Source organism: Pongo abelii, chromosome 9 (assembly GCF_028885655.2).
Source record: "Pongo abelii isolate AG06213 chromosome 9, NHGRI_mPonAbe1-v2.0_pri, whole genome shotgun sequence".
In the NCBI taxonomy this organism is placed as follows: Eukaryota; Metazoa; Chordata; class Mammalia; order Primates; family Hominidae; genus Pongo; species Pongo abelii.
In genome coordinates, this window is record NC_071994.2 from 17,598,420 (window position 1) to 17,610,595 (window position 12,176).

The 12,176-nt window shown below is 41.5% G+C and overlaps 1 protein-coding gene across 25 annotated transcripts in view; it reads right to left on the reverse strand.

Moving 5' to 3' along the window:
- Positions 1-3,993: 3,993 nt before the first annotated feature.
- The window catches only part of CTNND1 (catenin delta 1), a 56,798-nt gene continuing 48,615 nt past the window's right edge, over positions 3,994-12,176 (reverse strand). For 11 of the 25 annotated variants that reach the window (XM_009246334.4, XM_054523960.2, XM_063728016.1 and 8 more), the window contains 4 exon segments: positions 10,971-11,058; positions 8,084-8,146; positions 6,941-7,047; positions 3,994-6,141 (listed from right to left, as the gene is read on the reverse strand). In XM_009246334.4, the coding sequence (XP_009244609.1) occupies positions 6,130-6,141; positions 6,941-7,047; positions 8,084-8,146; positions 10,971-11,058 (270 nt within the window). In that variant the 3' untranslated portion in view covers positions 3,994-6,129. 25 annotated transcript variants of the gene reach the window in all.

Sequence of the window (12,176 nt, forward strand, 5' to 3'; positions counted from 1 at the left end):
AAAGCTGGCTTTGACAGTTACTTCCTAGGATTCCAGCTTTTGCTTCATTTTGAAGAGCCGTAGGCTCCTTACTTTCGTGCCTGCTCAGCAATATGTTTAAAAGTATTTTTTATAAATATATTTACCCGGTATCTTGGTTGCTTCTGCTGAAAGGACTTTTCAGAATTATCTAATCCAGCATACTGCCAAAAACAGAGCCCTAAATTAGTTTCAAATACACACACCAACGCACTCCCCCCTGCCCGATTCTGCCAACAGCGTGAACTGTAAGACCAACGCTAAGCCTGCCTTTAAGGTGGAAAGAAAAAAAGAATTGAGGTGAGCCGGGCGTGGTGGCTGACGCCTGTAATCACTACACTTTGGGAGGCCAAGGCAGGCAGATCACCTGAGGTTGGGAGTTCGAGACCAACCTGACCAACCTGGAGAAACCCCGTCTCTACTACAAATACAAAATTAGCCAGGTGTGGTGGCGCATGCCTGTAATCCCAGCTACTCCAGAGGCTGAGGCAGGAGAATCGCTTGAACCTGGGAGGCGGAGGTTGCAGTGAGCTGAGATTATGCCATTTCACTCCAGCCTGGGCAACAAGAGCGAAACTTCAGCTCCAAAAAAAAAAAAAGAATTGGGTGAAGACAAAAATTGGGTAATTGACTGGAACATCACCACAAATATCCCATATTTCTTTTTCCTCAGGCATAAATGTCTTATGGCACTGTCCATTAGCACTAGAGATACTGGGGGAAAAGACAGCAGGGTAGTAATACTTTTGTGTCCTCAATAAAAGTGGAATAACCTGTCTTTTTTCAACAATAGAGAAGTATATGGAGATAAGTATAGCACTTTTTCTCAGGTAAAAAAAAAATTTAAAAGCTAGTTGCCACATGCTTATAGCTCCTACAATTATAACAAGTGTAAAGCTCTTAGTCCATTCATGGATAGCTATCCATGGTCATTTTACACTGCATAAAAGGAGAAAAATGTCAGGTTAAAATGATGCAGACCGATCAACCTATCTTACCTCCTCCAGCTTTCTCTTCATCCATGTCTGTCTCTAAATCCTGGGTGGATCAGTTGAAGAACTAATGCTTTAAGTGACACAGGCAACCGAACAGTCTTAAAGCTGTGTGAAAAAAAATTGTTCCTAGCAATTATCTTGTTTCTTTTTTGAGCTTTCCTGAGGTAGCTCTCTCTGGAAGCTACCAGACTGATTTAAGTTTCCAGATGTGGTCTCCTTGGCTTTAGCCAATGGGGCCACTTGCTCCCCAGTTGAGATACCCTTTGTAGCTAGAAGTGACATTTAAGCCAAAGTCGGCAATTCCAGGGGATTCTCTGTGACCTACAGGACCCCAAATTAAGGGCTAGCTTCCTGCCACAGCAACCTGAGCATTACCTACATATGATTTTCAGGATGAGAAGCTTCTCCTACCCAGATACCACACACCAACCTATCACTTACCATTATCTCAAACTCTACTGAAAGCAACGCATTCCTTTGAGATAAACAGTTTCCTCTATGAATGCTCTCTTAAAATGGTGATCACCACATCATATTGTCTACATTCAACATACTAGTATTACTGCCAGTGGAGTTGAAGCCAGTAATCCTGGGTTCCACTTTGAGGCTATAACCTTAAGCAAGTCACTAGATCAGTCCCTTAAGTCACAGTTAACACACATACATCAGAATAACCTGGATGGGCCAGGCACGGTGGCCTACACCTGTAATCCCAGCACTTTGGGAGGCCTAGGTGGGTGGATCACCTGAGATCAGGAGTTCAAGACCAGCCTGGCCAACATGGTGAAACCCGGTCTCTACCAAAAATACAAATATTAGCTGGATGTGGTGGCGGGTACCTGTAGTCCCAGCTAATCAAGAGGCTGAGGCAGGAGAATCGCTTTAATCCGGGAGGCGGAGGTTGCACTGAGCTGAGATTGCGCCATTGCACTCCAGCCCGGGTGACAAGAGTGAAATTCCGTCTCAAAAAAAAAAAAAAAAGAGGATAACCTGGATGACTTACCATGATTTTAGATTCCTCAGTCCCACCTACTGAATCGAATTTTGGAAATGGAACATGGGACTCTGCATTTTCGACAAGCATACAGGGAATTCTTATGTAACTTGCTCAGATATATAGGGCTAGGTCTAGTCAATTCCATCTATGAAAATATTAAGAACCTTTGCTTCAGATATAAAAATAGACAAAATGAGAAAAAAAATGATATGGAAAGACTGGTTCTTAGTTCTTCCTGGGTAAGGTGTTTCCAGTTTGTAGCAAAGAATATTAGTTCAGCAAGAAAAACAAGTGGCCGGCCATGCGCAGTGGCTCACACCTGTAATGCCAGCACTTTGGGAGGCCAAGACGGGTGGATCACTTGAGGTCAGGAGTTTGAGAACAGCCTGGCCAGCATGGTGAAACCCCGTCTCTACTAAAAATACAAAATTAGCCAGGCGTGGTGGTACGCACCTGTAATCCCAGCTACTCAGGAGGCTGAGGCAGGAGAATCGCTTGAACCCAGGAGGCAGAGGTTGCAGTGAGCCGAGATTGTGCCCCTGGGCGACAGAACAAGACTCTGTCTTAAAAAAAAAAAAAGTGGCCAAGTGAGGTCCCAGCTTTGACCTCTGTCACAAAGTACATCAGTGTCAAGAAACTTGTAAGATAGGGCCTTTACACATCATGCTGTTTAACATCTCATTGTATTTAGATATGGCACAGAGAGAAGTGTTTTTAAGATCATAGATCTTGTCTATGGCCATATCACCCTGAACGCACACGATCTCGTCTGATCATAGATCTTAGCTATAGAGGATTCTCATGGATTGCAATCTATGAGAAAAGATCCATCTGTTTCACTCTCTAATCTAAACCTAACCTTGACACAACGCTTAGCATATAGGAGGTGCTTGGCAAATATTTATTGAATGAGATAAAACAAATGGACCAATCCAGAAGGAAGAGAGAAGAGTAGGGTTTGTATCTAGCTCAATGCCAGAGAATAAGAACATAACAGGGAAATAAAGTGTTGCTGACAAGTAGCCAGGCTTTTCTATATAGATAAAAATCATCTCAAGCAGGGCTATCAAAACTCTTTGGAAAGTAAACTCTTAATAGCTTTTTGGCTTTGTACTTCATCCTCTAATCTAACACTACAATTGTTAGACACAAATCAAGCGTTAAAAGCTAGATGATTTCCTGGTCTCACTAGCCCATGAAAGTTTTCATACCCAAGTCCTAGTTCAATAAAACAAGACAGGACCATCATCAGGAGGAGCTATATAATTTTAATCTAAAGATTTGGGCATACAGAAAGCATTTCACATAAATTCTCGAGTCTTTAATTATATGATAGGACATAAGGGCCTCAGAAAAATAAATCTCTTCCCATAGATCTTAACCCTTGATCTCTGCAGCAAAGACAGTCCCTGGTAATCCAGGTAATATGGTCTGTAAAATATTAATAAATAGGCCTATTGACTTCTGACTAAAGGACTGCATATAGCCTGAGAAGCAACATTATGGCGCAGTGGTCAGTACTTATATACATGGGCCTTTTGATCCTACATTTTCCTATTTATTAGGTAGTTGGGATTGGTAGTTTCTAATCTTCTAGTCCTAAGTGTTATATTTAAGAGGGCTACGTATTACAGTGGGCCTTATTCAATGTTAGTTTTGTCAAATGTTGCAGAAGAATTCAAGTAATTAAAGTAAGTCATTAATTCTTTATGCTTCAGTTTCCTATCTCTAAATTAGCAATAAGCTCCCATGTTCAACTTCAGCCACATTCAATTTTTAAGAATCTTCAGAAGAAAAAATGTTTCACATATAGTTAACAAAAATGTTGCTTGATAAAGAGTTGGGGCTGAGCTCAAAATAAATCCTGGTATAACCTCCTTCTGGTTGCTCTGGAAAGGACACTGATACATAAGGAAGTAACAAAGATGCAAAGCAGGGAAGAAATAACAGCTTGAAGTGAAGAAATGACACAGACCCCCCACATACACACTTTAAAAACTTTATTTATATAAAAAACTCATTTGTTTTTAAAAGCATTAACAAGACAGAAAGAAAAGAGGAAAGGTATGGAGCAGAACACAAGCCCCTTAGTAGTGTTCGGTGGGAAGGTGGGATTTTTGGTTCTCTGGAATTGAATGTTTAGTGTTTTTTATAAACAAAAGAGAAAAAAAAGTTAAAGGTCCCCAAAAGCCCATGGCTGTTCTATTACCCACACCCCACCGAGAAAAGAGAGCACCAGGAAAAGAGCAGAAGAGGACAAGAGAAATCAAGAGTGGAGCCAGGTCTGGATGGGGCAATTTCCCCTGTGCAGTGTGCTCTTAGGGTCACAGAGAGCAAAAGGCTCCTTTTTGCCAGAAAAGGTAGATGAAAGTGGGAAGAAATGGGAAGGGGGAAAAGGGTAAATAAGAAATTTTAATGCACGAGTAAAGGGGGTGGTGGGTTGTGCACTTTTCTCCTACCCCATAGCCTCAATATATAAGGGAAGGGGAAGAGAGGGATAAGGAACTCCAGTTGCATGGAACAGAGCTTTTAGATTAGATTAAGGGAAGTAGAAGGCAAATAAGGAAAAGGATTAAAAATAATAATAATAATCAACCCGCATAGCAGCTGATTTCTCTAGCCCAACCTGCTAATTAATATATGCTAAAGTGAGAGGGGGCAATACTGGAGGGAGGGGAGAATTGGGGAGACTACTTCCCTGTAACTCCTTCAGAGATGATGGTAAATTCTGGGCACCTAAAGAGTAAGAGTCACACCACTCACTTCTCTTACCAGCCTTACTTTGAGATTCATCAGAACAGGATTTTTGCAAAATCCCACCCATATGCTGTTGAGCAAAAGCTTGCTATGACTGAAATCATGGCTATACCAATCCTCAATGAAGAATCTGAGGCTCTCTCGGTCACTTCTCTTCTTTCTGCTATTTAGGGCCAATAGTAGGTAAGAAAGCAACAAAATATAATTTGCAAAATTATGAGAAATGAGACTGCAGAGGCAAAGAAAGGCACATGGAAGGACGGGAGGAGATGCACCCCAGGCCAAAGGCACAAAGAAGAGGCAAAGCCAGGGGCAATCCCCACCTTGTAAGGGTAAAAGGGACAGGAGTTATTTACATCAAGTCCTTTAGTTTGCCAACCAATCCAGGGCAGAGGCAAGGGACAGGCCTATAAGGATAGGAAAAGGAGAAACGGGGGAGTGGGGAAGCCAGTTTCAGACTAATTGCTTCATGTACATTCCTACTAGCTCCTCCTAGAGGTCTTCTTCTTCCCAAAAACACATCTTTCTGCTCCTTCTCAACCAAAAGTCTTGCTTGACATTCTCCCCTTTCTACAGCCTCTTGGAAATGGCCAGGCCAACTCAGCAGACATATCACAGGGCAGGAGAGGTGGGTTAAGGACAGCCTGTGTTTAAGGGGCAGCAGCAATAGCCCAGGGTTGGCATGAGGCTTGCAGAAGAGATGGAGTCTGTAGGTTCTTGATGGTCCCTGCCTTGGAGATGAGGAGAGCAAGGTTTCTTAATCCCAGTTTTAGGAGACCTTCACTTACTCAAGGGTCCTTTGCCAGGTGGCATGTGCCAATGTCGCCAGCCTTCTTTGCTTCAAAAATAGCCATTAGGAACAAGGGAAGAGCTCACACTTTCCCCTCTCTAAAAGAAAATAAAAGTCCCTTCCCCACCAGGAAAAAAATCTTGATTAAGAATCATCAGTTTATCAGACTGCTGGACATTGCATATACAGCATGTAACTTCCAATTCTTCCCACGGCTTCCAGTGAAGATTCCTATTCTCTCCATCCCTCCCTCCACAAAAGGCCAGGAGTTCCAGGGAAAACTGGCAAAAAGAACTAATCTGCAGCAGTTTCTCAAAATATGCAAATAATTGAGTCAGGTTTCTTGGGAGAAAAATGGAGGGAATGGGGGAGGGGGAGGCATTCAGACAATTAAGCTTCACGGGAAGAAGTTGGGAGTTGATGGAAAGAAGGTAGCCACTTAGGGCTGTAAGGGCAGGAGGCAGCCTGGCAGTTGGCACAATAGTCCAGCGAAGAAAAAGGAAAATCATCAGTCAATTTCACCACCAAAAATAAAAGTACATATAAGCCCAGATGGAACGGAGATAGTGGTGCTAAATCTTCTGCTGTGGAGAAAAAAGAGAAAGAGAGAATGTTAATGGGGTTGGGATTAAGGAGACCCCCCCCCCAAAAAAAGTTGAGCAAATCTGGAGAAAGGAAAGCAGCACATAATGGAGAATCAGATCACCAGCTGCATGTCCCAGACTCGTAAGAGGTAATAATCACAAAAGCAGAACCCCTCGAGCCCCATGTGGCTGAGACTACTTAGTCTCTGGCCTGATCAGATCAGCGTGATTGACAAGTTGCTGGCACTCAGGAGCCTCCTTCCTCAAGGACAATCTTGGGGGTGACTGAAGGACATACCATGGAGGGGTAAGACACTTGGCCCCCCTCATCATCCAAAACCAACACATCCAACTCTTCCTCCAGAGATTCCTGCCCCTCGTCCTGCTGTGAACACATGCAATTTGTTAGTATGCGTAGAGACAGGAACCTCATGAGTGTGTGCCAGTGCTAGGGAAACTCTGAAAATTTGTAAACTCAAACAAAACAAGATATAATAGTAACAGAAGGGCAAAACATTCATAAACAGGGAGGGAGAGGAAAAAGGTAATGTTTGAAAGTAGATCAGTTAGTGTTAGTCATATCAGTAACACTTTTACAGACATGCTTCCCCCATTTTGACCACTGCAGAATAACGGCCCAAGAAATCCCAACATGAGTCGGAACTCTTACTTTTTCCTGAAAACCCCTACCAGAAAAGGATGCGATCTTTCTCTGTACTTTTTTTTGTATTTCACAAAACACATAGGCTTCAAAATAGAACTAGCCTTAGACAGACAGCAGTATATAAAGAGAATTTACCATCAAGGGTGTTGTTCCCTTCAATGGCTCCATGTCGCCTAGATCCCCCGATCGATCCAGTGTTCTATTGTGGTCTCCTCTCTCATTTGGTGTGGAATAGTTGTTATCTGGTTAAAAAAAAAAAAAAAAAAAAATGTACACAGGAATATGACATTCCCCTCTAGTGTAAAATGTATATCAAGCAGATAGGTGTAATTAGGCATCACTGTTGGGAACTGAGCTTGCCAAATGCTCCACAAAGGCATTAAAGTCTGATGGTCCCCAACTTAAAGAACTTGAATCTGGCTGACCGCAGTAGCTCATGCCTGTAATCCCAGCACTTTGGGAGGCTGAGACGGGCAGATCACTTAAGGCCAGGAGTTCAAGGTCAGCCTAGCCAACATGGCGAAACCCCATCTCTACTAAAAATATAAGAATAAGCCAGGTGTGATGGTGTACACCTGTAGTCCCAGCTACTCAGGAGGCTGAGGTACGAGAATCATGCCACTGCACTCCAGCCCAGGTGAAAGAGTGAGACTCTGTCTCAAAAAAAAGAACTTGAATTTTGAATCTAAGATGGAAGACAATATGTATAAAATACCCAGAATATGACATAATAAAGCTAAACAAGAGGTTTGTTTGAAAAGGTTATTGGAATTAAAAGAGCGAGTGAAATATGCTGCAATTGTTAGGAAGGACCTGACAAGGGAAAACAGGACTTGAGTTAAGCCTTTGGAGATAAAGAGAATTTAGAAAGACAAAAGGGAAGGACATACCAGTAAGAGGTACTACATGAGCAGAATCAAACTATAGAGTGAAAAGATAGAATAGCACGCAGAATAGTTGGGCAGAAAAAGATGTATCCATTCACTCCAGAAAAGGAGACTGCAGTAGGAATACAATGGGCTACGAACTTGAATGTGTAGTAATGGGAGAGGCATAGAAAGATTTCTGAAAACATTTGAGCATATAGGAATGTGGAAAAAGTAGACGGATCAGATTTTATTAAATTTCCTTACATCCTTCAAAATGGAAATGATCAGCCAATGCTCTCCCAGGATGGTAAATGGTAAGGGTATTAGAAAAAAAACTGTAGAGCTAGACAGCTCTCCTTAGCCCAGTGAAATATTACTCCACATCCTTAGGCAGGAATTAATCACCTACCTAGCGATTTTGTGTTTGATCCCATATTGCTCATCTGAATTTCTTCCCGATCAGGTTTCTTATCTGTATGAAGTCAGAAAGTTATCCATGTCAAAAACAATTCTTCAAAATCTGTACACATCATGAAAATTGCTCTCTGGTCCTCCTTCCTTCCCTTCATTCACACTTCTACTTAGCACCAACTATGTGCACCACAATGCCTGGATAATTCTTAAGTTTTTTGTAGAGATGAGGTCTCACTATGTTGCTTAGGCTGGTCTGAAACTCCTGGGCTCAAGTGATTCTCCCTCCTCAGTCTCCCAAAGTACTGGGATTACAGGTGTGAGCCATCACACCTGGCCCCTACAGACTCTTAAATCAAAAAACAATTCCATCTAAACTAGCAGTTTTCAAATTATTTGGTCTCAAGGCCCTTTTACAGTCCTAAAAATTATGAGGATCTAAAGAACCTTCATTGGTGTGAGTTACCATATTAATTGTATTAATTGTTACCATACTGACAAGTATCTATTTCACTTAACAGTAATCTTATTACATGTTATCATAAATAATCTTTAATAAAATCCTTTTCATTTTTGTACATCTCTTTGAAATTTGGCTTAGATTCTCATACCTGCTTCTGCATTCAATCTTTTGTGATATGCTATTGTAGTTAACGTATATCAAGAAAATCCAGCCTCACACAGATAAAAAGTTGGAAAAGAGGATGATTTTAATAGTCTTTTCAGATAATTGTGGTTATTCTTCTTTAATAGTATACTAATTAGTAGCAGTTTCTTAAAGGTTGAAAGTAATGTGGAATCTATAATTAACAATCACTTCATATTCTGTTTAGTTAAAATCCATTGGTCCATCTTGCACTTTTAACGGATCAATTACCTATGTACGATTTTGACATATGCATTTGTCACTTGCAAAATACTGCTTCAAGTTATCCAGATACTCAAAATGCTAACACATAGCATTACACAATATTCTGAAATCACATTCGTTAACATCACTGTTTATTTCATTAGAAAAGTCTTTTTTCATTTTAATCATGTATTTTTTGAGACAGGGTCTTGCTCTGTTGCCCAGGCTGGAATGCAGTAGCACAATCACAGCTCACTGCAGCCTTGACCACCTGGGCTCAAGTGATCTCCCTGCCTCAGCCTCCCAAAGTAATTGGGACTACAGGAATGTGCCACCATGCCTGGCTAATTTTTTTGTACAGACATGGTCTCATTATGTTGCTCAGGCTGGTCTCAAACTCCTGGGCTCAAATGATCCTCCTGCCTCAGTCTCCCAAAGTACTGAGATTATAAGCATGACACACTACACTCAGCCTAGAAAAGTCTTTTCAGTATTGGGAAGTTACCAGGCTCACAGTGGCAAATAAAAGTTTTTCAGAACTACGATTTCTACTTGAAAGCTCAGGCAGCAAACACTGTGTTATTTTCCTCAAAGCAACAAGCTTATCGCATTCATTTTTGAGAAAATGTCTGCCAAATGCACACATCTGAATAATCCCTTTGTCTACCAGACATTTTTTTCCAAGTAAAAACGGTGTTCCATTAAAGTGGCTAGTGTGGCTGAGCACCAGATATAATCCCAACACTTGGCCAAGGCAGGAGGATCACTTGACCCCAGGAGTTCAAGACCAGCCTGGGTAACATAGGGAGACCCCATCTCAAAATAAATAAATAAACAATTAAAAAGTGGCTAGTCTAACTAGCAACTGAAACAATAACACAAGTACATTTCCTTAAGACAACCATCATGCTTTAATATGCTATTTCATCAGCACAGAATATTAAAAAGATGTATACTCAAGGGTAGAAAAATAATAAAAGTGATTTTTTTTTCTTTTGATACGGAGTCTCAACTCTGTCGCGCTGGCTGGAGTGCAATGGTGCAATCTCGGCTCACTGCAACCTCCGCCTCCTGGGTTCAAGTGATTCTCCTGCCTCAGCCTCCTGAGTAGCTGGGAATACAGGCGTCCGCCACCACACCCGGCTAATTTCTGTATTTTTAGTAGAGACGGGGTTTCACCATGTTGGCCAGGCTGATCTTGAACTCCTGACCTCAGGTGATCCGCCCGCCTGAGCCTCCCAAAATGCTAGGATTACAGGCATGAGCTACCACACCTGGCCTGATGTTTTTTCTTCTCCAGTTAAGTGAAAATGGCTCTCTGCTTTTACCTACGTGAGTGGCAATGAAGACTACAATGACTCATTCAGCTTTATGTCACTGCCCAGGTTTGTGCTAAGCCACCAGCAAGAAGCATCACTGCTTTCTGTGCCATCAGTACAAATTGTAACAGTCTTGGGACTCTCAGACCACACTTTAAGAACCAATAATCAAGGAAAAAGCCAAGTGTGATTAAGATAATAATGGTCACAATATACACTTTATGTGAAAAAGAAAAAATTTACAAAACAAAATATATAATTCATCTCAGAGGAAAAATGTGTTTACTCACATGATAAAAATGTTTTAAAAGATACAAGTGGTTTTCTCTGGATAAAAGAAACAAGTGATTTTTTGTTATTTTTCTGATTGTTTATATTTTGTAATTTTAAAATAGTAACTATCTATTAAAATATTAGGTATTAAATGGAAATTTAAAAGGAGAAAAAATAGACAAAACAGACTAGAGTTCACTTTCCAGTGTTTTAAGTTCACAAGCAATGATAAAGGAATCACATTCAGGCTAGTTACCTGTTTTGTTTTGATTTCTAATGCTTAAGACCTACCCATTTCTGTGTTAGGATCCTGGAGTGGAAAATTATTCCCCTCCCCCAAAAGACTAGCTAATTCAGAAATAATATATATCCTATTTCTTAGTAAGCCACCTAGAACAGCAAGAGTGGCTAAAAGGAGAGGGTGTGCCTTCTGGATACTGCACCTGATTTTTGGTTCCGGTCAATGAGAGGGAGAGTACTATCATCGTATGAATGACTGCTCTGGCTTCGGGAAGCATTGTTTAGATTCACCTAGAGGCAAACACAAATGCAACAATGTCACAGAATACTGAATTCACCCTATCTTATGCTCTAATGGGCATAAACCTCTAGGTTCCTATTCCCAAATAGAATCATGAAAAAGCAACTCATAAGAGTTGAATAAATACCCTAGAGAGTGAGACAAACTAGCATATTATGGCTTCTATTTGTGTTCCAGAACAGGAGATTACAAAGGATCCAAATATTGACACTATCAGAAGAAAATACAGTTTCAGAGAATAGTAAAAATTCCCTCAAAGGGCTATGGTAGATTTGGGCAAAAGTCAAAAAGGCCATCATCCTTCATTATCACCTGCACCTAAATTATGTTATGACATAGGGGGATACCTGAGCTGTGTCGGCAACAAATGAATTGTAGACACATCATCCTTTTGAGGAGTAAACCAAATCTTTTTTTTTTTCTTTTTTTTTTTGAGACAGAGTTTAGCTATGTTGCCCAGGCTGGAGTGCAGCAGTGTGATGTCGGCTCACTGCAACCTCCAGCTCCTGGGCTCAAGCAATCCTCCCACCTCAGCCTCCTGAGTTGCTGGGACTACTGGCAAACGACACCACGCATGGCTACTTTTATTTTTATTTTTGGTAGAGATGGGTTTCGCCATGTTGCCCAGGCTGGTCTCACACTCCTAGGCTCAAGCAATCCACCTGCCTCAGCCTCCCAAAGTGTTGGAATTACAGGTGTGAGCCACCACACCTGGCCAAATAATTCCTAATTAAGAAATATGGGTCAAAAATAGATTTAACATGAGGCCGGGTGCGATGGTTCATGCCTGTAATCCTAGCACTTCGGGAGGCCAAGGCAGGTTGCCTAAGCTCAGAGTTCAAGATTAGCCTGGCCAACATGGTGAAACCTCATCTCTACTAAAAATATAAAAAATTAGCTGGGCGTGGTGGCGTGCGCCTGTAGTCCCAGCTACTGAGGAGGCTGAGGCACAAGAATCACTTGAACCCGGGAGGCGGAGGTTGCAGTGAGCCGAGAATGTGCCACTTCACCAGCCTGGGCGACAGAGTGAGACTCTGTCTCCAAAAAAGAAAAAAAAATAGATTTAGCACGATGGTGAAATGGAAGAAACAAAAGACAACAGAAGCAT